Here is a 26,258-nt window from a genome sequence, read left to right on the forward strand (position 1 = left end):
ATCCAGAATAGCATTATAGAAAATTATTGTGATATTACTCTAGTACCATCGCCGTATAATTCTTTTGACTCATCTCCTGTTAATTTCTGACATTAATGACATCACATACTCATCGTCCAATAACGCCAAAAGCGCATTTCCATTGCGAAAAAAGATAAAGAAAGGCTAAGAGTTTTCATAAAAAATCTAAGGATAACGAGAGGAAATATAAGCTTAATAGAGGGTTTGGAATATGTCAGTAGAAACGGAAGAGTACATGCTACGAGAATTATGAAAACTTCTTGCCCCTCAACTTGTCGGAAAAAATGCAGTGAGAAATTAACAGAATGGGTTTTTTGGCAAGATATGTTGTAAAAGCTGGAAAAAAAGAGAAAAAATATTGTCGATACAAAAAGCAGTGAAGGAGATAATATTATTAAGACCACAAAAATATCGGTTTGCAAAACTATGTTCTTGAGAACCCTTTCTATTAGTTTTGATTTTGCTTATACAGCTTTAGAAAAGTCCAATAAAGGTAATGGATTTATTAAATCAGATCAGCGTGGTCTTTGGATGAACATATAATCCATCCGATAACGTTCACAGTGTTATAGATCACGTTGAAGCATTTTCTCCTGTAGAGTCACATTACACTCGCCAAAAATCAAGTAAACATCATCTGGAAGGCTTTTTATCCTTCCCAAAACTGTTCATGAATCGAATGGTTTATGGACTACCGTGAGACAATATCTATATATAGGTTTTATAAACCCAAAAAAGATATTTGTGAACAATGTCACATTTATGAAAATAACAAGCAAGTTCTGCAGGCAGATAAAGAAAAGCATGAAGAGCATTTAAAAAAAAAGAGAAATCTAGAAAGATGAAAACAAAAGATAAAAAATCAGCGTTACAAAATGATGAAATCCTTACATCAGCATCTGATCTTCAAAAGTGTCTTAATGTATGTACCTCACGGAAGCGTGAGTACTTTTTATTATAAACGGAAACATTATTTGTATAATTTCACGATATTAATTCTGGGATCTCGCCAAGGTGATTGCTTTTGATGGTATCAACAGACAGCAAAGAGAGGTGCAATTGAAATTTCCAGCTATCATTTTAAGTTTATAGAAGATACGGGTGGTGAAGGTCAAAATAGAAATAGGATTTATTTCTTAATGTATATGTTAGGTAGTTTAAAGTGTAGTATAGCTATTTAGCCATCGCTTTCTAATAGTGGGTCATTCACAAAGTGAAGGCGACAGTATGCACGCTTTAATTGAAAGACAGACAAAGATAAAAAGCTTTATATGCCTGATCAATGATATACAGCTTTTAGATACATACACAGTTATTGAAGTGTCTCAGGATTTAATAAAGGACTTCAAATCAAAGTCAAAACTTATAAACAACTGGACAACTACTAATGATGGATCTATCTATCTATCTAAATAACTCTAATGGAGCAGAAGATAGTGATTCAGACTGATTTTTGATTCGTTCAACCTTTAATATTATTATTTATTTTGTTTAACCTTATAGCAATTTTTTGAGCGTTAGAATTTCCTAGATTTTTAGATATTTATATTATTCATATCTATTATTTTTATTAATATTGTTTAACGTAAGTTACCATTTTTAGTTTCTATTATTTTATTTGATGTTTGTTACTTTTCAAGAAACTTTAATGATACTACATGCTACAAAAAAGGGTCCTACTTAGTATAAACGAAAAATACATCGTGATTCTTTAAATGTGTTGTTTTGTTAATGAGACTACTTCTTCCTAACCTTTATTAATTTCGTGAGGTATTCGAAATACCTAAAATAAGTTAAATTCCTCCTTAACCCTCGATTAATTATATTAGTCCAGTATACGTTGAGGTTTTAACTACTAACATAGGTAAGTACTTTCCTAGTATAATGAGTCAAGTGATGTAATTTAAACATTTTATTATTAAGTGGGACAAAAAAAATCGAAAATAACCAAAAGTAGTATGATATTAATAAAATTATTATCATATTTCGTAATATTCTCGAGTAAGCCATGGATTTTCATGTACAACGTACATGAATATAACTGGTAGTTAAACCATTTTACTATTGAGTCCCGCCCGTGTATAATGAGTCATGTACATAAAATATCATTTATAAACAAAATTCAGCAAAATCATGTTATACCAAAGAAAGAGCTTTCAATCTTTATTAAAAAAACATTTAATTTATTCCGAATTAGTTTGATTTCATTAAAATATAAACAATTTGCCTTAAAATGGCTCTCCTGTAAAATTACTAAAATGTCAGTTGACTCAGTATACTTAGGAGGTATCGATTTATTTATACATAAAAATTGCCGAAGTGTACATTTCTTCCAAACGACTGATTTTCAAGTCAGTTTTCTAAAATATTTGTTTAAAATCTTCTTGAGAAGAATAAGTTAAAATGCAGTTGAAATTAGTAGTAACAAAAATATTTGTTTTACTGCATTTTTCGATACATTTAGCTTAATACTGCGGCATCGTGAGAACAAGAGACGTTGAGGCCAAATTTCAGACAGCGACTGCATCGAATTGGATTTTTTTCTATATTACTAGCTGACACGGCAAACGTTGTTTTGCCATGTATATTATTTCTAGGACACATTTTTATAGTTAAATAAAAATAACTATCTACTATAATAAAAATGGGGTATCATATAAAATAAAAAACAAAAAAAATGTCTAAAAAATATTGGACACCCCTTATTGCTTAGGGGTTTGAATGATAGATAGTAGCCGATTCTCAGACTTACTGAATATACATAAAAAATTTCATAAGAAACGGTCGAGCCGTTTTTGAGGAGTATGGAAACGAACATTTTAACACAAGAATTTTATATATTAGATAATAGATTAATTAATTGTTTACTTGTCACAAAAAATAACAAGTTTAGCGATGAAATCTGAGTAAGATTCCCACACTTAATAAGACCATAAGGCCACTAACTCGGCGGGATGCCATGGATGGCTTGGTTTGGCGACCTTTCTGAAACTTTCTTCTTCATTTTTCCTTTGTGGAACCTTCGCGAAGTGAGTTGACTGCCATACATTTCAATACAAATTGTTTGGATACGTAGCAATGTCGCCATGGCATCCCGGTGAGTTAGCGGCCTAGAGCTGGAACGGCGCATGGTCATTAAATTAATTATTAATGACCGTGTTAACAAAAGCTATTGTAACGTACTTTATAAAATACAAGAGACTGTTATATCATGAGTTTGTGAAATTTTTCAGAGACGTCAGCGAATGATGTTGCTCTATTAATAACAACGTCCCCATTCGATCTAACCGATCCCCATGTGGGGATTGCCTGTTTGAGCTTCAATGAGCCTAAAATGGATGCCAATTGTTTTAGCATGGGTTGGGGTAAGGACTTCAATAATAATGACAAATACGCTGTTTGGTTAAAGAAGGTAAGTTTCAAATTAAAAATAACATTAATAATAATAAGGATTTATTATTTACAGTTTAATTTGTATGACCCAAAACTTAGCGATTAAAGACAAATTCTTGCCCGCTCAACGCACTTGACTTGCGGTCTTGTAATAAATGTAAATTCAGAATTGATTTAACTTATTTTCTGACGTTCATAAGTTTTTGAAGTGAAACTTCTTTAGGCGCATGAGGGTAAAATTTTTACGGAACGGCACGAAGATGTGCAGCGTTTTTGTCGAAGAGTGATTGAGACCGATTGAGAGAGTGAGAAGGGTGAATTACCTTATAGAAATTCTATTACTAAAATTAAATTTGGTAAAGAGAATTTATGAAATATTACTCGTAGTATAAATACTTGTACTTGTTACGCCAACGAAGTATAACTTCTAACACGTATTTTTTGTTACAGGTGCCATTACCAGTAGTTGACCACGGAACTTGTGAATATGCCTTGCAAGGTTCGCGGCTTGGAAGTAAATTCAGATTGCACAACTCATTGATATGTGCTGGAGGAACGAAGAACTTTGACACGTGCACCGGTGATGGAGGCTCATCACTAGCTTGTCGCACTTCGGTAAGTAAAACTGTCGTAGGTTCCAGGAAAATATGTAAGAATAAATAATAGTTAAAAAAAACTAAAAAACACGGTTTTAAAGCACATCAAACTAAAAAGTGAAAAATAATTCCTAATTTAGGCTGAAAATGGTAATGAACGAAAAATAACTGGTATTATTGTGAAAAAGCGTGGGGCGCTATATAGACGAAAAATATGGCACAGATAAAAAAATTTTTATTTTTTTTTCGGATTATTGCATTGTCATCGATCTGTGACAGGTGCGCAAAATTTGAATAAAATCTGTCCGTTTAAAGTGGGTCAAAATCGAGTCCGAAGGAGTCGGTTACATACATACATAAATACATACATACATACAGGTGAAGCTAATATAAAGCGTGTAAAAACAGTGTTTGTAACAAAATCAGCAGTCTGTGAACACATACTAGATAGGCCTACTCACTACATACGCTTTGACCAACCGAAAGCACTTGCGAAAGAAAAAAGATTCTTCCCAAGATTGGTACGCGAAGCCATTGAAATCAAAAAACACCCCAATTTCAATAGAGAAGACGGCCTAAAATTCTCAAACACCTGGGATCCAATAATGTCCAAATTAAAATCTCAAGATATATAATCCGCGAAAATAGAGGACACCGTGAGCCATTTCTGCCAAAACCCTCCAACTTTTAGTCGATACCAACACATATACAAATAGAGATAATACAACTTTTTCTACAGCTGTGATACTTTTTGACATTAAACACCTTTTGTCTTCAGTCACCGTGACCACGCACGCTGTAATGCACGCGAAACGTCGGTTAAATTTAAATTTATGAAAAATAGTTGTAAATACATAACTTCAATCCGGTAAAAAAAAATTTATTATCAAAACAGTGTTTGGTAGTGCAATTACGGCAATATTTATGTGGACCAATAGACTTTTTTTGTGCCCATTAAACAGAGCCGTGTTGGCCTGGTGGCATCAGCGTGCGACTCTCATACCTGAGGTCGTAGGTTCGAACCCCGACTGTGCACCAATGGAAAAACATCGTGAGGAAATCGACATGTCTTTCCAAAAAGTCGACGGCGTAATACTTGTGTATTAGCTCGACAAATGATCATAAAGCAGATACAGAAATCTGAGGCCCAGACCTAAAAAGGTTGTAGTGCCACTGATTTATTTAATCCATTTAATTATTAAGTACTTATTTATATGTATCGATTTGTTTAATGGCATAAAAAGAACTTTATTTAGTAAGTTATGAACTGTAAATCTTTCTCAATAAATAAATTAAAATTAAATTTTCAGAGCGCTGGTGCCCCACCACGTTATTCAGTGTATGGAATGGTTGCATTTGGCGTCGAATGTGGTACTGTGCTACCTGCTGCGTACGTGAACGTAGCGACGATGATTCAATGGATCACTAATAAATTTGCTGATGAAAAACTTGACGTTCCGTTCTTCGCTTAAGGACCTATACTATCGCCAAACTCCAAAGTACATTGTTTCTTTCCATTTTTCGTCATCGTTTCTTGAAGTAAGGCGAGTGGAAAAAATATATGGTGGAGTTGAGTAGTTTATGTATCCATTTTAAAAGACCGATACACGATTTAAATAACTTCACTCGATAGAAAAAAAATCCAAACATAGCCAATTTTTAACACTTGAATTCATTTTATGACGAAAATGTATATAGAACATAATTTTGAAATTTACACGATATATTTAATGGCAAGCCAAGTAATCCATTTCAGAAAAAGAAATGATAAAATTACATTAATTTAATGTTTTACATAACTAATTGTTATTACGGGCCGACGCGACGCGCCTCTCAACTGCGCACCGCAGTCCACCCCGAATCCACACTCCACACTGACACAGCAATTCGTGCTGGGATAGGGCCTTAACTATGAGTTACATATTGTCAACTAGCCACGGTCTATACGCTATGACGAGGTTATAAGCTGTAAACTTTCATTTTATTAACTAATTTATTATTTGTACCACGGTGAGTTTTAATCTGGATGCAAGCTTCATGCAATAATCCTAGGAGCCGTATAAAGTTACTGAAATTTATTTCCCCCCCCCCCACTCCAGCAGAAGTAAGCAAAGCTCTCAAAAATAATAGTACATAAACGTATTACTTTTTTGTAGGAATCCTCGAAAATGCATTTCGTCTTCAAGCATAGAAATCAAATCAATGTATTAAATACCTTTTTACTATTGTTAGTGTAATTTTTTCTACAGACGTAGAATACAATTTTTGAAAAGATTTTTATCTTCGCCAAAGAAGTATAGCATCTAACGCGTGTACTTAAGTACACACCAGTTTTTTTTTAACTGTATTTAATGAAGTTTATTATTCATTCATACAGAAATCCTACCAATCGTTACTCCACTCCAGCATGATAAGAAAAATCGCCACCATACAGTGCAGAAGTTAACAAAGTGAGAAAGCGTGAGAGTGGTTGTATCTCTCTCCTTGCCCACTCGCGTCATTTGACTCTCCTAAAACCGACAAAAAGCGGAGAGTCACCTCCATATCACCTCATTGAGAGTGTGGATCTCCTGTGTGACTCCGGTTGTCAAAAACGTATGGGATTTCGACATATGGAAGTCATAGCTAGTGCCCGGGTTATGATAATATGTAGCAAAAAATAATTACAGAACTCAACATAGGGAGCGTTCAAGTATTACGTAACGAATTTTAGGAGGGGGGGGTCCTCTTGTAAAACGTTACGATGCGGGGCGGGGATGACATTACGCGTGATTGGTAATATTATTTTCGACTTTCCAGTACTTGACACCACATAATGGTAACTTTTAGGTATAAAGAGTCACTGGGTGGTCACGTAAAGGTTTTCTATTGGGTACAGAAAACGTTATGGCGCGTTACATGGGGGGGAATCTCCAAAAATTGCGTGACGTAATAATTGAACGCTCCCATACTCAAATACACGATTAAAAACTAAGCTACAATAAACCAAAGATTACTTTTAGATTGCTCCATCCATACTAATCCGTCAAATATAAATATCGTGACGTTTCACATGTCACCGCGAAACGTCAGATTTTTTACAAATTATATTTAGCGTAGATATAGAACTAGATGAGCTTCTAAAATAACGTAGACGGACTATGGTATAGACCAGGCATCAGCGTACAGCGTGTGAGATAGCGAATGATCGACATAATATGTCGTATTAACATTTTTAATTCATTGAAGATTGCTTATTATTGACCAAAATACACAATGAATAATTCTTGAACGAAGTTACTGAGTCGTGACAAAATAAGCTACTTACCGATGAAAGGTTATGTTTGGTTCTTTACGTTCACTATAGCTTTTACAGCCAATTATGCAACAATTCACCATCACTGACACTTTAAATACACCTCTTATAAGGATAGAGTCTTAAAATATGGGTTTAACTTGGGTTTCACAGATTTATCAGTAAGCGGTGAAAACTTGTTTACCATCAAGGGCTCGGTGGTAAACAAATAAAACCCGATACGCAAATAGAGACAGAAAAACTGATACTCTGTTTCGCTCGCACTTAAGTATTTCACGTTAATGCCTTCTCTCTTTAGTTATTATTATTATTTTAGAAGCTCATCTAGTTCTATACTCTATCTACGATAATGCTTCTAATTTTACATTTAGCGTCACCGCGAAACGTCAGATTTTTTACAATTATATTTAGATATTTTTTCTTTTTTACAATGTCATTAGCAAATAAAGAATACGCGCTTATTTATTGTTTTATTTCAGTTTTGGTTTGTAATTGACAATTTGCACAGTACGGACATAATTTTGAATACTAATGATTATTCTCTGTGGTTTTGTAGCGTCATATAGTCAAAGCCCTCCAATTCGGCCCGCACTTTATATTAACACTGGCGGTTAATGCATCGCGCCAAATCCCTGGGAACTGTTGTTGAGGATCTGCAAAAAAAATAAAAGTTTAATACAAAATGACTCCTTATTTATATAAAAAAAAAGCGTAAGCACAATTTGGCAAAGATAATGACGTATCGCTGTCGCCCATTTAGTTGATTTCCAAATAAGTGCGGACGTCACATGCACCGGTCATAGAGCAAGTGATAAAGAACGGTCCAACGTACTTTTTTTTTTTTTTTTTAGACAATTCACACCAATTGACCTACTCCCATGCTTAGCTGGTGAAGCTTGTGTTATGGGTACTAGGCAACGGATATACATACATATTATAGATAGATAGACATAAGTACATATTTAAACACCCAAGACCTAAGCACAACACCAAATGCTCATCACATCGATGTTCGTCTCAGCCGGGGATCGAACCCGGGACCCATGGATTTGCAGTCAGGGGTACTAACCACTAGACCAATGAGTCGTCAAATACTACTGATAGATTGACATTGACAAGCAGTGGCGAAACTTCCCTTGGAAACAGTGCGAAATCCATAGATTCGTGGCCAAACAGATTAAAGACCTGTATAGCCAAAGGTGGCCATTTTGAATAGAATATTTTTTGGTGATACTAATAAATAAGTAGGTATAAATTGTAATAATCTTTATATATATAATTCTTCTGTGAGTGTGTATGTCACTGAACTTCTCTCAAACGACTGGACCGATTTTGATGAAATTTTGTGTGTGTTCAAGGGGATCTGGGAATGGTTTAGATTCACAAATCAGCCCGCCAGATGGCGCTGCAGTCGGTACTTTTATACTTTGCTTTACTAATCGCTTGAAATATCATGCAGGACAACGTCTGTCGGGTCCACTAGTATTAAAATAAAATCAGTGGCGCTACAACCTCTTTAAGTCTTGGCCTGAGATTTCTGAATCTGTTTCATGATCATTTTTAAATCAAATAGGCAAGTAGGTGATCAGCCTCCAGTGCCTGACATACGTCGACTTTTTGGGTCTAAGGCATGTCGGTTTCCTCACGATGTTCTTCACCGTTCGAGCAAATGTTAAATGCGCACATAGAAAGAAAATTGGTGCACAGCCGGGGATCGAACATTCGACCTCAGGGATGAGAGTCGCACGCTGAAGCCACTAGGCCAACACTGCTCTAATAAATAATATAATACTTAAAGAAAAAAAAAAAGCTATTACCGGATTAAAGTTATGTATTATTATAAATTTACAATTATTTGACATAATTTTAAATTTATCCGACGTTTCGCGTGCTTTACAGCGTGCGTGGTCACGGTGACTGAAGACAAAATATCTTGAATGTCAAAAAGTATCACAGCTGCAGAGAAAGTTTTTTTTAAAGTCAAATAATTGTAAATTTATAATAATACATAACTTTAATCCGGTAAAAGCTTTTTTTCTTCTTTAAATGTGTAAAGGTTATGTTAATCAAAGACAATAATATTATACTTCATTAAAAAAGTGCATTTTCATTTGTAACAGAAGGTAGTAGTAGAGTAATGCAAGCTCTTAGGGAGTACTTTGCAGAATCATGATACAAGTAAATATTACCTTGTTCACGTCGAGCCTGCACCTGATAGTTCGGATGAGCGGTGGGTAGAATATGGTGATCATTAGCGCATTCCAGCCGATTCACCAACGCCTGCAGACTCTTGATGGTTATATAACGAGTCAGGGTAATCCGTTGCACGCTCAACATCTTGAGGGCCAGCTATTCTGGCAATCTGGAGTCTGTAAAATTTATGATATTTTTTTCTTTTTCAATTCATTTCGACAGATTACCTGACGTACAGCTGACAAGTCATAGACGATGTCAATAGTTTTTATATGTGTATTTTTTGTGTAAGTTTCTATGAACTTCAGTAGGAAAGTTCATGGATATAATATCATATTACTAGCTGACCCGGCGAACGTTAGTTTTGCCATGTATATTATTTCTTGGAAACAATCTTTTAGTTCAATAAAAATAATTATCTACAATAATAAAAATTGGGATTGATCGTAGAGGGGTGAAAATAAAGGGGTTGTTTGTACGCTGTATCATAATAAAATAAAAAGAAAAATTAATAAAAACTTGGGGTAGACACCCTTTATCACTTAGGGGTTGTATACTTCTTTTGGCGCGTTAGGGAAAAATGATGAGAGTCAATTTTTACGATGCGCGCACAAACCGTCACAAAAAACCGACACCCAGAAGTTAGCTATAGTTAACATTTTAGTTTTTGGAAAGAACGGCAGGCTTGGAGGAGATAGGGATTTTGCTGCGTGACCGAACTGGAAAAAATGTGATAGTAAAACCGTAAGAAATAGTCCGTGGAATAAAACCGGTAAATGAGACGTGCGCAGGCGCGACAGTCGTATACACAAGCGAGTAGTGTATAATACCTTCCTCTTTCTCCCTCTTTCTTTTCGTATAACAATAATAAACTTTTTTTGGAATCATTTCTATTTCTATGTAATTTTATGTTGTCAAACAAAAATAAAGAGACATATTTTGTTATTTTAGTTGATAATTTGAATTACGTTTTTTTTTATTTTACGTAATTTATTATTTCCTAAAATACTGAATTTCTTAAATACTTTCCAGTACTTAAATAAAAACTAATCAGCAAAATTTAAGAGAAAAAATATTGGTTGTTTGTAAAGTAGGTTTACGATCGAGATGTTTACGTGATAACGTCTTATTGGTGATATAAGTTTTTGGGAAGTAAGGAATTAATGAAGATAACAATTTTTTCAAATTTTAAATTACATCTATCGTTTTATTCACACTTTTGATGATAAATTTCGGGTGTAAAATGACAAGTTTACTTATTCGACTATGATATACATTTTTCTTCATACATTCACGGAATGACTGGCAGCGCTCGAGATGAGACGGGAGATAGGTCCGTCTCTCTCTCGTTATACCTGCGGTCGCGCTCGTGAGGTTTTGGTGTGACACAAGTTTCTGAACATGTCACCCGACTAAAACGATTTTAAAGACGTTATCACGTCAAAATCAAGAAAACTTACATAAAATTGAACACGATTTTTTTTTTGGAAATTGTGTCGATTCTACATTAGCCGAAGGAACTTCGTTCCTACCTGGTGTCCCTCGACACCACATCTTTTTATTTTTTATTCAGTTATTGTTGTTGTATTTGTACGATATTTAGACAATGTTTCTACAAGAATATTTGTATCATACTTTAGCTACCAAAAGCCTCTTTTAACTAACATGTCTACTGAACTCCAACTAATGGACGTGCATTAAATAAAAAATTTCAATATGTATAAGTTGCATGCTAAAATAAAAAATGTCCATTTCTTTAATTACGTAGTAATAATGTTTTTGTGATATTTAAATAAATTTAACCAGATAATGCGTTATAATAAAACTTTCAATGTATTAAAAAACTTTTTTCTATTGTTGCACTTGCAGATTATTTATTTATTTACACTTCGTTGCAAATAAAAGAAACACAATACATAAAAATTATAAGGGATGCAACGGGCGGCCTTATCGCTAATAAGCGATCTCTTCCAGGCAACCAGGAGAAGTAGGGAAGGGGATGACGGGTCTGGGCGTTACTGCATACGATTTTTTGCATTTTCTGAGAAGATTTACTTTGGTAATATATATATATATATATATATATGTATATATATTTTTTTTTTACCATAGGAAAGTAGAGATTTCAACAAACTGAAAGTACACCAACTTTTTGTAAAAAGTTGATATTTTGACGGGTGAATTTTCGATAGAAAATTAGGGTGTTTTTTCGATATTCATTCAAAATAAGGAGAAAAATAAATATTTTTGATCAAATAAATTACAGCGTATTTGGGACATAGAATGGTAAGTTTTCACCAAATTTCGTTAAAACAATAATTTTGTAAAAGATAAAAATTAAAAACCAAAAACTTGGTTTTTTAAATTTTTCACATAAATTTTGAGGTTATGTGAAAAATGTGTGAATACAAAAGTTTTAGATCTTTTTATTACCTACAACTTTGCCATTTAACTTTATTCGATAGGACTTTTAGTTTTGCTGGAAATCCGAGATAAACCGTCTTTTACCCTTAAACCCCCCCAATCCCTTAATCCCCCCCCCCCCGACCTCAGATCGCCCAAAAATTATTTTTCCTTTAATTTTTATAATATTCTCTTCCTTTTCCAATAGATTTTATCCTACTTTTTTTTTCACTTTTTATTTTTTTTAAAAGCCATCTGCACTGGTAATCTAATTACGCTAATCTAGCTAAAAAAGCTAATCTTACAAGCTAATGAACAGCGAATAGTGATGCAATGAAAAAGAAAAGGAAACACAAGAATTACACAAGTCACGATTGATCAGGATAGGATAAGGTAGATTATTAGACTTATCGAAGATCTTCCTCTGCTTTCTTTCTTTATTAGGTCAGAATCTAACATCCTTCTTTCACAGTTTCTTGGTCATTTCATATCATGAGGAAAACATGATTATTATTTGGATAAAAAATGCCATATGGTTTTACCCAGACACAAACTATCGTGTTTATAATGCTAGGGTTGACACTATTCTTTTGAAGTGTTTGTCTAAGTAAATAAAACTGTATCGCAAAAGATGTTGATGATATCGTAACATCGATGTTAACTCACGGCCAATGCGAACTTGAAAACTTACGAAACAAATTATATTGTCTTCTATGACACGAAACCGGTTTATTAAAATTTTGAACGCGTATTCCTTCACTGCGCACCGGTCGTTCCCTTCGTTCGTTCTTCGTAGTCTCCTCGCTCTTATCTTGAGAGATTGTGTGAGCACTTCCTCGCTACTTTACCAACAAAGAAATAGATTAGAAGGTTCTTTATCAAATCTTTTTAATTTTTTTTATAGAACGGGGGGCAAACGGGCAGGAGGCTCACCTGATGTAAAGTGATACCGCCGCCCATGGACACTCTCAATGCCAGAGGGCTCGCGAGTGCGTTGCCGGCCTTTTAAGAATTGGTACGCTCTTTTCTTGAAGGACCCTAAGTCGAATTGGTTCGGAAATACTTCAGTGGGCAGCTGGTTCCACATAGTGGTGGTGTGCGGCAAAAACTGCCTTGAAAAACGCTCAGTTGTGGAACGGCGGACGTCGAGGTGATACGGGTGGAATTTCGTATTCTGTCTCGACGTCCGATTATGAAATTCAGCTGAAGGTATTAATCCGAACAACTCCTCTGAACACTCTCCATGGTAAATGCGGTAGAAGATGCAGAGTGACCCCACATACGCAACGCCAAAGGATCAAGCCGCTCGGAGAGGGATTGGTCGTCGATTTACTATTCTTTCAGTCAGATGATAAAAAAATTCGGAATACAATAATTTGTTAATTTCTTACGATTATAACATCGATGTTTTTCGAATATCCATCATCCCTAACGCGCGGTGCGCATAGCGATAGCCACTGTATACATAGTGATTAAAAAATCCACAATCGTCACGTACCGAACGCTACCTCTCCCCTCCCGCTATCCCCGCGGGTTACCGAGAAATTTGTGTTTAAAATTGAAAATCGTCGCTGAGACACCCTTATCTTTTTCCGTCTTATCTACTATATAAAAATAAGTCGGGTTTTCCTTCCTGACGCTATAACTCCAGAACGCACGAACCGATTTCCACGGTTTTGCATTCGTTGGAAAGGTCTCGGGCTCCGTGAGGTTTATAGCAAAGAAAATTCAGAAAAAATTTCAACAGAAAAGCGGGATCACCAAAAGAAATGTTACATAAAACGAAGCCATCTGATGGCGAAACGGAGTTCGCCGAGTTTGCTAGTTTTATTTAAAAATTCATGTTGGATTGATTGGTTTTGAGTAGTATGTCGCGTCAAAACCTCGTCTTGAGCGCTGTCAATTATCTTTGACAGCTCATAAACTACGAGATTTAAGTGTAATTATGACGGGCCTAGACCGCATGTGATTTAATTTAAATAATACTGTGTTTAAATTTGTAATTTAGTGTTCTGTACAAATATCATTAACGCAATATTTTGGACAGCCCTATATAATGTTAACAGCTGATAACCTATTATTCTTTATTTATTTATTAAGTCTTTTTTAATTCAGTTCTATACAAGACTCTGAGAAATACATATCTTTTAAATTGTTTGCCATACCAAAAATGAGGTGAGTTTTTTATTAATATGCAATTTGATGCCTGTGTGGACAAATATTATCTCTCTCTCTCTCTCGTCTCTTTTATTGATTTTTATAAATGAGAAACAGAAATGATAAAATTTTATTTCAAAAAGCATGCATAGCTTTATATTAATTTAAAAAAAAAATTAACATTTTTTACATTTTTATTTTTCAATTATTATAAAAAATCATAATTAACAAATTAATAAACTTTTATAAAAATTTACCGCAGGATCTTATAATGTACATATATCAAAAGGGCTCCACGAAGTTTAAAATTTATAGGCCAATTATTTATACCTTTCATCCCATTGTTTACGCCAAAGGAGATTGGGAAATTTTTTTTTAGTTAATTATTGAATAATTTTTTGAAAAATGGTGATTAAACTTTTTTTTCTTCAAGTCTCGATTCTTTTCAAGATTCTTGTCAAGAAGATACTAGATATTTTCAAATTTTTAAAATCACATTTTATGTAATAAAAAAAAAATATTGCTGAACTCTCTTTAGCGACGGCGCGCGCATGCCGTAACAGCCGCGCGGAGCCCTATTTTCAACTTCTAATTAAAATTATAAATAATAGAGATAGAGTTCCAGGAGTCCACTTTTTTTATTGGAAATTTCCTCCTTTTTAATGAACTTTTTTTAAAATTGCTTAAATGTTAATATTTTTTGAGTTCTTAACAGAAAACGAAATATCATTTTTTTTCATCTTATTTTGTTACTCACAATTGCAATTTTTAACCTGCACCAAAATCCTTCATAAACATTTTTCTATAGTCGTATTTTTAATTAGACGAAGCCAACTGACAGTAGCTAATGTCACTTTGTAAAATTATGTTGCCATATTTAAAGTAATAGTGATGCGTTCAGTTCTTGTTCAATCAGATGAATGAACAATGAGTGTGAATAGTCAATCATTTCAAACAATAAAAGAATATTATTTCTATTTCAAAATTGTATAAAAGTGCTCTGATATAAGTTAGGTACTAGTACTATGTAACTACAATCAGTTTTTTGACGTCTTATTGCAAAGCGCGGCGCGGCGACTAGTGCCATCACCGATCATTAATTCAGGGGGTTTTACTTTGTCACAACACTATTTTTATTTCATTAAAAACTGACAACACCGTAAACGTCAGTTGATATCGTCTAATTAAAAATTCGACTATACAGGTGATTTCGAATCGATAGAGCCATCGCTCATATTTTTAGGACCTTTATCTCTATTTTTCACGTTTTTGAACTTGTTGACTAGACTATATAACAACAGTAAGTCCATGTCCATGTGTGTTTAAGAATAAGTTAAAACTCTTATTATCTTAACCTTTGTGTCGTCCTTGTTTTTTTTTTATCATAAGATAATACAAAATAAGACAAGGAATAATCCTTGTCTTATTTTGTATTGTATTTTTTATTCGTGAAACTTTTTTCGAGGATATGTCCAACATGTCTATTTATTTTATGTTCACATTTATTTTTATTTTTTCTATGTATCTGTTTAGTTTCCAATAAATAAATTAATGTCTTTTAAGTTTTACACTAGTACTCGACCTCCGACGGAGTGAAGACCTCTAGATTCTTCCATTTGTCCCTAGTTGTTGCGAAAATTTTCCAGTTTTATCTATCCCTTTTATTTCATCTTCCTAAGTTTTTGGTGGGCATCCTCTCTTTCTTTTACCCACTGGGCTCTTCCAAGTAAGGGTCTTTTTGACCCATCTGCCATCACAAATGCGGCCAATGTGACCGGCCCATTTCCATTTAAGCCTTTTTGTTTATGTTACAACATCTTTCATTTTTGTACGGCTTCGTATCACCTCGTCTTTTTGTTTTTTTTTTAAAGACAATTCACACCAATTTACCTATAGTCGAATTTTTAATCAGACGAAGTCAACTGACGTTTACGGTGTTGTCAGTTTTTAATGAAATAAAAATAGTGTTGTGACAAAGTAAAAACCCGTGAATTAATGATCGGTGATGGCACTAGTCGCCGCGCCGCGCTTTGTAATAAGACGTCAAAAAACTGATTGTAGTTACATAGTACTAGTACCTAACTTATATCAGAGCACTTTTATACAATTTTGAAATAGAAATAATATTCTTTTATTGTTTGAAATGATTGACTATTCACACTCATTGTTCATTCATCTGATTGAACAAGAACTGAACGCATCACTATTACTTTAAATATGGCAACATTATTTTACAAAGTGACATTAGCTACTGTCAGTTGGCTTCGTCTAATTACAAATACGACTATAGTCCCATGCTAAGCTGGTGAAGCTTATGTTATGGGTACTAGGCAACGGATATACATACATATTATAGATAGATAGACATATAAATACATATTTAAACACCCAAGACCTAAGCACAACACCAAATGCTCATCACATCGGTGTTCGTCTCAGCCGGGGATCGAACCCGGGACCCATGGATTCGCAGTCAGGGGTACTAACCACTAGACCAATGAGTTGTCAAAGTTTCAATTGAAGAATCGAGCACTCCATAGATAGCCTTTTGGCATACTCCAACCTTTTTTACTAACGCCTTATTAAAAATCCAGGTTTGGCATTCATGATAGACATGAAAGTATGCACAAGCATACTTTCATGTCTATCATATGATGTCCACGACTGTTCTTTTTGGAACGAAGTTCCTTATCGCGCGTTGTGAAAGGGGGCCAGACGGAAAAAATTCTTACGAAAAGTTGTCACGACACTTTTTTGCTATTTGCTATTGTAATACACCGGTTCTCGTCCGATCACCGAAGTTAAGCAACGTCGGGCGACGTCAGTACTTGGATGGGTGACCGCCTGGGAACACCTCGTGATGTTGGCTTTTTTTTTCGTCGTAAGATTGGTGTCGAGAAAATCTATCATACTGTTATGATACCAATTAACATATAAATTAATCGAAAGGAATTTCGTTCCATCCGGGTGTCCCTTGACACCTCTAAAGTTTTTATAGTTAAGTTATGGTTGGATTGTTTTAAAGCCCAATATTTGTTCTATGCCAGGTTTACTCGTCTGTTTGTTTCATCCACATGTCGGGTTTCAATAGCGCGTAAAGGTTACACGCACACACTTTTTTTGTTCTTGTATTACAGCATAGAAAAATACATAACTTTTACCCCTCTACGATCAACCCTTATTTTTTAATTTAGTAGATAGTTTAATTGAAATATAATTTATTAATTACTAACCTTAAAATACAGTATTTACAATTTTCTTAACCTACAAAGTAATAATAAAAATAAATAAAATGAAAATCAAAACAAATTTAAATAGTTTGGTCCCTGTGGCAGTGTACCAAACTGCAAGTGTGTGTGTGTGTGTGTGTGTGTGTAGTAAATAGTTATTTTTATTGAACTAAAATTTTCTAAACAAAGTAAATTTTATTTTAAGTAGAAATAACAAAAATAATCCAAATTTTGCGCTGGCGTTCGTGGGAACTAATGCTCCAACGCTAATTTAAATAGATCTCTATCTGTTATGAACAATGATTTGAGGACATGCCAGGCTGATCTTTTTTCCGATAGGATCCATCAAGCGTAAGATCTTCAGCCCTTATTCTGGCAACGATTTTTTTTTAAATTATTGATTTAACAGCAGTGTTGGCTTCAGCGTGCAATTTTCAACCCTGAGGTCGTAGGTTCGATCCCCAGGTGTGCACCAATGGACTGTCTATTAACGCATTTAACATTCGCTCGAATGGTGAAGGAAACCATCGCGAGGAAACCGGCTTTCCTTAGACCTATAAAGTCGACGGCGTGTGTCAGGCGTAGAAGGTGATCACCTACTTGCCTATTAGATTTTTTTTTTGACGTGATAACGTCTTTAAAATCGTTTTAGTCGGGTGACATGTTCAGAAACTTGTGTCACACCAAAACCTCACGAGCGCGATCGCAGGCATAACGAGAGAGAGACGGACCGATCTCCCGTCTCATCTCGAGCGCTGCCAGTCATTCCGTGAATGTATGAAGAAAAATGTATATCATAGTCGAATAAATAAACTTGTCATTTTACACCCGAAATTTATCATCAAAAGTGTGAATAAAACGATAGATGTAATTTAAAATTTGAAAAAATTGTTATCTTCATTAATTCCTTACTTCCCAAAAACTTATATCACCAATAAGACGTTATCGCGTAAACATCTCGATCGTAAACCTACTTTACAAACAACCAATATTTTTTTTTAATTTAAATTTGATATTGTTGTTGACAATTTTTTTTTTTTTTTTTTTTTTATGTAATAGGAGGCAAACGGGCAGGAGGCTCACCTGATGTTAAGTGATACCGCCGCTCATGGACACTCGCAATGCCAGAAGGCTCGCAAGTGCGTTGCCGGCCTTTCAAGAATTGGTACGCTCTTTTCTTGAAGGACCCTAAGTCGAATTGGTTCGGAAATACTTCTGTGGGCAGCTGGTTCCACATAGTGGTGGTGCGCGGCAAAAACTGCCTTAGAAAACGCTCTGTTGTGGAACGACGGACGTCGAGGTGATACGGATGGTATTTTGTATTTTGCCTTGACGTCCGATGATGAAACTCAGCTGCAGGTATTAGACCGAACAACTCCTCTGAACACTCTCCATGGTAAATGCGGTAGAAGATGCAGAGAGATCCCACATCTCTACGCAACGCCAAGGGATCAAGCCGCACGGAAAGTGACTGGTCGTCGACGATTCGAACCGCTCTTCGTTGAATACGGTCAAGTGGAAGGAGTTGGTACTGGGGAGCTCCCGCCCAGAGGTGAGAGCAGTACTCCATGTGGGGCCGAATTTGCGCTTTATATAGTTGCAAGCGGTGGCCCGGAGTGAAGTACCGTCTCGCCTTGCTGAGCACACCAAGCTTTTTGGAGGCTAATTTAGCCTTTCCTTCCAAATGACCGCGAAACTGAACGTTATTCGATATGTCAACGCCCAGTATTCCGATGCTAGCTGAGGCTTTAAGGAGAGTGTCTTCGAAGAGGGGAGTAGCGACAAAGGGAGTTTTTTTAGCGGAAAACACGCATACTTGTGTCTTCTTGGGGTTAAATTGGACTAGATTTAGTCTACCCCAGTCCGAGACTCCACGTAGAAGAGTTTCGACTTCAGACACAAGTTTGTTCCGGTACTCATCGACAACAGCCCGAGAAATACCTGCCCGGCCAGTGTAAAAAGTATCCCCAGTGCTGTCGTCCGCATAGCAATGAATGTTGCTAAGCTGCAACATATCATTGATATGCAGAATAAACAGGGTCGGGGATAGGACACAGCCTTGTGGGACACCAGCATTCACAGGTTTCAGGTCGGAGCATGCTCCGTCGATGACGACTTTGATGCTCCGATCAACGAGAAAGCTGGAAATCCAGTTGCATAATTTCTCAGGGAGCCCATAGGCTGGAAGCTTCGAGAGCAGTGCTCTGTGCCACACCCGATCGAAGGCTTTCGCTATGTCCAAACTTACCGCCAGCGCCTCCCCCTTGGACTCAATTGCCTCCGCCCACCTATGTGTAAGGTATACAAGGAGGTCACCAGCTGAGCGACCACGACGAAAGCCGTACTGAGAATCGCTAATCAGCTGGTGGCCCTCTAGATACCTCAGGAGCTGGCTGTTAATAATGGTTTCCATTATTTTGGAGAACAAGGAGGTTATAGCTATTGGGCGATAGTTGGACGGATCAGAGCGATCGCCTTTTTTAGGGACGGATGTATCGAAGCGATCTTCCAGCACTTCGGAACAGTGCCGAGCGTGTAAAGGTACCGGAAAAGGCGCGTTAGGACTGGAGCCAACTCAGGAGCACAAGTACGCAGCACAATTGGAGGGATGCCATCGGGCCCGCTCGACTTATGGATGTCCAAGGAAGACAAAGCTTTACGGATAGCACTTTGCCGGAATATAGCTTCGGGCATCGTAGTATCACACCGCAATAGTGTCGGTGGTTCCTTCCCTTGATCATCCAAAGTTGAGTTCGACGCAAAGAGACAGCCTGGAAGGAGAAGATCGGCCTTCTCCTTCGCGGTATGGGCCAGTGAGTCATCCTCCCTATGCAATGGTGGAATTGAGGGCTGACAGAAATTCCCTTGGACAGCTTTGGCAAGAGACCAGAAGGCTCGAGTTCCCGAAGGGAGTTGGGCTAAATTGTATGCTTTTTTACGTTCGCCGATAGTCACATCACAGGATGTCACCGCTTCTGCCCAGGCTTTGAAGCATTCACGCTTACGGCGCAAAGACGCTTTGCAAGAACGCCTAAACCAAGGCTGGGACTTGCCACCGACCAGCACCGCAGAGAATGGAATAAAAAGATCCATACCCTGCAGGACCACCTCGGCGACAGAGTCAGCGACGGCATCTGGAGTACTCGACGAAAAGCAAGTGGGCCCCCAAGGGTAGGACGCAAAAAAAGACCGCATCCCATCCCAATCTGCTGACTTATAGTGCCACACGCGGCGACAGCCCGCGAAGCTAGGTCGTAGAGGACGCGTGAACGGCACAATGCTCCGGACCACACAATGATCTGATGAACCCAATGGCGGTTCAACAGAAACATGGTAGTTCTCCGGATGTGAAGTCAGCAGAAGGTCCAACAAAGAGGGTTTATGACCATCCACATCTGGTATTCGCGTAATCGCAGGGACCATTTGTGTCAGGTCGTAGGCTAAAGCAAAGTCGTGAAAGGATCTTCCCGCGTGATCGGTAGTTTCAGAGCCGAGCCAATCGGCATGGTGGGCGTTAAAATCGCCAAGTATCACGATTTCAGCGGTAGGAACCCTTTCGAGCAGGGAATCTGTAGCCATTTGGATGTGCTCAATGAGTCGGTCAGTTTCGGTATTTCCGCTATGGGACCTATACAGGCATGCGTAGAATCGCGGATGGTCATCGCAGTCTACGCGCAGCCAGAGGTTAGATAGGTCCCTTCCTTCAAGCGTCCCGAGGCGACGAGAACAGATATCCTCTCTGACGTACACGCAAACTCCAGCCCGCGGCACAAATGAATGTTCCAATTTGTACCCCGGGTAGGAGAGGTAGGAAGTATCAGCCGGGGAGGAAATCTGAGTCTCGGTAAGAAAGAGCAAGGCCGGCTTCGCAGTCTCTAAATGGTAGTGGACAGCGTTTATGTTGGAATTGAGCCCCCTAACATTTGTGAAGTCCACGGCGAGTGTGGACGGGGGTGCCTTTGTTAAATTGCTCCGTTTGCCCCGAGAACGATTACTGTTGTTATTATCAAGCGCAGAATTGCCCCCCCCAGAATACGAAGGGCAGCCTGTGCGTCCACCACCGGGTGCTGTGTGTCCCGGTGTTGGACGCCCAGAGGGGGATTCTCCACCGCGAGCGCGTGTGGTACCCCCCTGGGGTAGTTTCTGTTTTTTCTGCACCTTCATATTTCTTGTAGAGGGGGGGGGGGGGAGGGGGATGGGCTCCGGGAGTCTCTCTCACCGCACGAAACGCGACTACAATAGGGCGAACCTATTGCTTCACTTCACGCCGGTTTTCTGAGAGACAGTGGTACTGCCCCGGTCGTGCCTGCCCATTTGGCTGAAGCCCGAAGGCAACAGCATGGCACTCCCACTAGGAAACAATTGAAGCAGATACAGAAATCTAAGGTCCTGACCTAAAAAGCTTGTAGCTTTAAATAACAAATTATCAATAACTACTAAAGAATATCGCGAAGATATTAAAGGATTTAATTTTTCAGATTCTTGCTGTTATGCTCTGTGGTGGGGATGGCGGCAGGGATGACACCATTCCTGAATACAGACGGTAAAATTACAAAAGTTTTTCATGTTAACAATGTCCCCTTATGGAGCTTGTCTCGTAAACTTTAATTTTTTGTTAATAGGTACGCATGGCGTACCCGGTAATCCATTCCGCGTCAGCGACTTTATACGCAGTAAGTAGACCTTTTTTTTCTTGCTTATTTAATACTAGTAGACTTGGCCAAGCGTTGCTGTGGCTAAGATTTTTATTATATTACATAGTAGTAAACTATTCAAGAGAAACGGCACGAGAACACCAATCCACCATGCTTTTTTGGTGGTTTTACCAAAAAATTGTAGCTTATGTGAAACGTTGGTATTTATTTTGATAAGGATCAATACCTAGGTACGAATAAAGAGCCTTTTCTAGCGGTGGTATTTTAATAAAATCAATTAATAAAAGGACGCTTATTGTGACGTGACTATAAAAGATAGAGACATGCTGTCGCGACATTTTTTATAGATAGTGTGTCCTGAAAAATTGTAATATTTCATTTTGTTCTATCATTAATAGTTTTCGCAGCGCACTCGACTGAAAGAAGTTTTTTGTTTATTTTTTTACACCTTGGGTTAGATTATTCAAGTTTTAGTAAGTATCCCTAACTTTTTGAAAATGAAACATATAAGCCTATATAACTTGGGAATAGTGTAGCTTGCCAACGGTGAAAGAATTTTTGAAATCGGTCCAGTAGTTTCGGAGCCTATTCATTTCAAACAAACAAAAAATCAAATCTTTCCTCTTTATAATATTAGTATAGATGAACACACTAGTTTATATATAGGATCATACTGTTCAATGAGCACCAATCTTTTATTATACCATTATAGTTAACTTATATGTCAATGAAAATTAGACTATTGAATATTATTCGATCACTACCACTGTCCTTTATAGTCCTATCCTAGCATTGTGTATGTAAAGTATGTATGTGTGTATATACTCTTTTGTCTGTTTATGTAAATATTGTAGCGGCTGCCAAAAAATTTAATTGAAATAATAGTTGTAGTTAGATTTTAATACAATGTAAAGTCTTTATAAAGAATTTCAAGGGAATTTTTGACGTGATAATGTCTTTAAAATCGTTTTAGTCGGGTGACATGTTCAGAAACTTGTGTCACACCAACACCTCACGAGCGCGATCGCAGGTATAACGAGAGAGAGACGGACCGATCTCCCGTCTCATCTCGAGCGCTGCCAGTCATTCCGTGAATGTATGAAGAAAAATGTATATCATAGTCGAATAAGTAAACTTGTCATTTTACACCCGAAATTTATCATCAAAAGTGTGAATAAAACGATAGATGTAATTTAAAATTTGAAAAAATTGTTATCTTCATTAATTCCTTACTTCCCAAAAACTTATAACACCAATAAGACGTTATCACGTAAACATCTCGATCGTAAACCTACTTTACAAACAACCAATATTATTTTTTTCGTTATAAAGATCAGATCAGAAGAGATATTTTTTCGATCCGAAAATAAAAAATTATCTTATTTAATTACTACAGTCAAAACCGTTTATAACGACATTGAAGGGACCGTCTAGTTGCCGACGTTATATCCGGTAGTCGTTATATCCGGTAGTCGTTATAAGCAATGTCATATACACAAGTACAGTACATATGTATAAACATAGTTATATTATCATAGTTATCTATCTAGAATAGGTAGGTATGGGTTATAATATGGTTAATATTATAATATGTAAACGAGTCAAAAAAGAAACAAAAATATTTATTACGAAATAATTAGGTTTTTTTTTTTTTTTTTTATAGAACGGGGGGCAAACGGGCAGGAGGCTCACCTGATGTTAAGTGATACCGCCGCCCATGGACACTCTCAATGCCAGAGGGCTCGCGAGTGCGTTGCCGGCCTTTTAAGAATAGGTACGCTCTTTTCTTGAAGGACCCTAAGTCGAATTGGTTCGGAAATACTTCAGTGGGCAGCTGGTTCCACATAGTGGTTGTGCGCGGCAAAAACTGCCTTGAAAAACGCTCAGTTGTGGAACGGCGGACGTCGAGGTGATACGGGTGGAATTTCGTATTCTGTCTCGACGTCCGATGATGAAATTCAGCTGCAGGTATTAATCCGAACAACTCCTCTGAACACTCTCCATGGTAAATGCGGTAGAAGATGCAGAGTGACCCCACATCTCTACGCAACGCCAAAGGATCAAGCCGCTCGGAGAGGGATTGGTCGTCGACAATTCGAACCGCTCTGCGTTGTATACGGTCAAGTGGAAGGAGCTGGTACTGGGGAGCCCCCGCCCAGAGGTGAGAGCAGTACTCCATGTGGGGCCGAATTTGCGCTTTATATAGTTGCATGCGGTGGCCCGGAGTGAAGTACCGCCTCGCCTTGCTGAGCACACCAAGCTTTTTGGAGGCTAATTTAGCCTTTCCCTCCAAGTGACCGCGAAACTGAACGTCGTTCGATATGTCAACGCCAAGTATTCCAATGCTGGCTGTGGCTTTAAGAAGAGTGTTTTCGAAAAGAGGAGTAGCGACAAAGGGTGTTTTTTTAGCGGAAAACGCGCAAACTTGTGTCTTCTTGGGGTTAAATTGGACTAGGTTTTGTCTGCCCCAGTCTGAGACTCCACGTAGTAGAGTTTCGACTTCAGACACAAGTTTGTTCCGGTACTCATCAACAACTGCCCGAGAAATACCTGCCCGGCCAGTGTAAAGAATATCCCCAGTGCTGTCATCCGCATAGCAGTGAATGTTGCTAAGTTGCAACATATCATTGATATGCAGAAGAAATAGGGTCGGGGATAGAACACAGCCTTGTGGGACCCCAGCGTTCACGGGTTTAAGGTCGGAACATGCTCCGTCGATGACGACCTTGATGCTCCGATCGGCCAGAAAGCTGGAGATCCAATCGCATAATTTCTCGGGAAGCCCATAGGCTGGAAGCTTCGAGAGCAGTGCTCTGTGCCACACCCGATCGAAGGCTTTCGCTATGTCCAAACTTACCGCCAACGCCTCCCCCTTGGACTCAATTGCTTCCGCCCACCTATGGGTAAGGTATACAAGGAGGTCACCAGCTGAGCGACCACGACGAAAGCCGTACTGAGAATCGCCAATCAACTGGTGACCTTCTAGATAACTCAAGAGCTGGCAATTAATAATGGTACAAAAGTAATCAGTCATTTTGGTACGTTTTTTTAGCCCAGTCTCAAATATTTTTTGCATTTTATCCATATGACATGAGATTTTTCTTCAATAGAAAACACTTTTCCTCTTTTTTGCGACATAAATGCACAATTGCACAGTCTAAACAACACCAACACTTTTAAATCAAACTGTTACTCACGCAGTCAATTTGCGAACTGAACATGTGTAAAGTATGCAAGGTCAAAATATGGCCGGGAAGAGGTTAGGATGAGGTGGGAGAAAGTGCGTGGGTAATAATATGCCTAAATATTCATTCAGTGCTTATAAATAAGATTTAAAATCGTTTGTATTTTTTTTGTTTTGCTGAGAAAAGAAGCAGTTAGTCGTTATAGCCGATGAATATCGATAAAATATTCGTCGTTGTAAGCGATATGTCGCTGTATCCGATGTTGTTATAAGCGGTTTGTTTACTGAATAGTTTACTAGGGATTCGGACGGGACCATACAATTTGGTTGTAATAACCGATAGGTCGTTGTAAACGATGTCGTTATAAACGGTTTGACTGTATCATTATTCTAAACACATATAGCTTTTCTTTTACTGGCCATTTTAACCCTAGAAAGATAATCATATTTTGTAATACGGAAAAGATAATCATGCGTAAAATTTACGCAAGAATTTGAATTAGTTGTAGGTCTAGGTTTAATAGTTTATTTTAATGAACTGTATGTTATTATATATACACATATATTAGAATAATTAATACTGCAGATAATTTTTTAAACTCCTTTATTTTTACTTAAAAAAAAAGAAAACTTTAAACGTGGTCCGCTACTTCACTGTCGGTGTCCTCACACGAAAGCTCGTCATCACTTTGCATAAGAGCGGCCAGGATTTCGTGTTGGTTTCAATTGATACTCCCCATTGTGATATATTATATTTGCCTCAATATCTTTAAAAATGAAATTATAATATTAGTTATAATATAAAGTATTAAAACAGTACTAAAACTGTCATATAAGCCAAAATCATAAAAGTCACGATAAAGATAATCATGCGTAATTTTGACTCACGCGGTCGTTATATTTCAAAATCGGTGGCACTTACCTTATTGACACTTACGTCCCGCGGCAGCTCCCAACCACGAATGAGATGTCCTAAACGCACAGCTATGGATTCGCGCTAATTAGAAAGATACAGCAATTATTCGAAAACGCATGCGTAAATTTTACGCAGACTATCTTTCCAGGGTTAACAGTTTCAAAGTTTGTTTACGACTGATAATACACGATAGGTGACGGTGGTGCGTTTAGTAA

The 26,258-nt window shown here is 37.3% G+C and overlaps 2 protein-coding genes and 1 long non-coding RNA gene across 9 annotated transcripts in view; 2 read left to right on the top strand and 1 right to left on the bottom strand.

Moving 5' to 3' along the window:
- LOC125058467 (phenoloxidase-activating factor 2-like) overlaps window positions 1-5,587 on the top strand; it is a 38,842-nt gene extending 33,255 nt beyond the window's left edge. For all 3 annotated transcript variants that reach the window (XM_047662557.1, XM_047662556.1, XM_047662554.1), the window contains exons 7-9: window positions 3,255-3,433; window positions 3,865-4,029; window positions 5,321-5,587. In XM_047662557.1, coding sequence (XP_047518513.1) covers window positions 3,255-3,433; window positions 3,865-4,029; window positions 5,321-5,482 — 506 coding nt within the window. In that variant the 3' untranslated portion in view covers window positions 5,483-5,587. The remainder of the gene's footprint in view (window positions 1-3,254; window positions 3,434-3,864; window positions 4,030-5,320) is intronic.
- A 2,271-nt stretch (window positions 5,588-7,858) lies between these two features.
- LOC125058669 lies at window positions 7,859-9,807 on the bottom strand. The gene is made up of 2 exons (XR_007118469.1): window positions 9,495-9,807; window positions 7,859-7,958 (listed from the first exon to the last, which is right to left on the bottom strand). It is a non-coding gene; the product is annotated as an uncharacterized LOC125058669 (long non-coding RNA).
- Window positions 9,808-14,002: 4,195 nt separating this feature from the next.
- LOC125058306 (phenoloxidase-activating factor 2-like) overlaps window positions 14,003-26,258 on the top strand; it is an 85,008-nt gene continuing 72,752 nt past the window's right edge. Inside the window, exons 1-3 of one of the 5 annotated variants that reach the window (XM_047662369.1) lie at window positions 14,003-14,076; window positions 21,767-21,831; window positions 21,911-21,961. In XM_047662369.1, coding sequence (XP_047518325.1) covers window positions 14,072-14,076; window positions 21,767-21,831; window positions 21,911-21,961 — 121 coding nt within the window. In that variant the 5' untranslated portion in view covers window positions 14,003-14,071. The remainder of the gene's footprint in view (window positions 14,077-21,766; window positions 21,832-21,910; window positions 21,962-26,258) is intronic. The other 4 variants (XM_047662372.1, XM_047662368.1, XM_047662367.1 and 1 more) reach the window with 4 other exon arrangements.

Source organism: Pieris napi, chromosome 18, assembly GCF_905475465.1.
Source record: "Pieris napi chromosome 18, ilPieNapi1.2, whole genome shotgun sequence".
NCBI lineage: Eukaryota > Metazoa > Arthropoda > Insecta > Lepidoptera > Pieridae > Pieris > Pieris napi.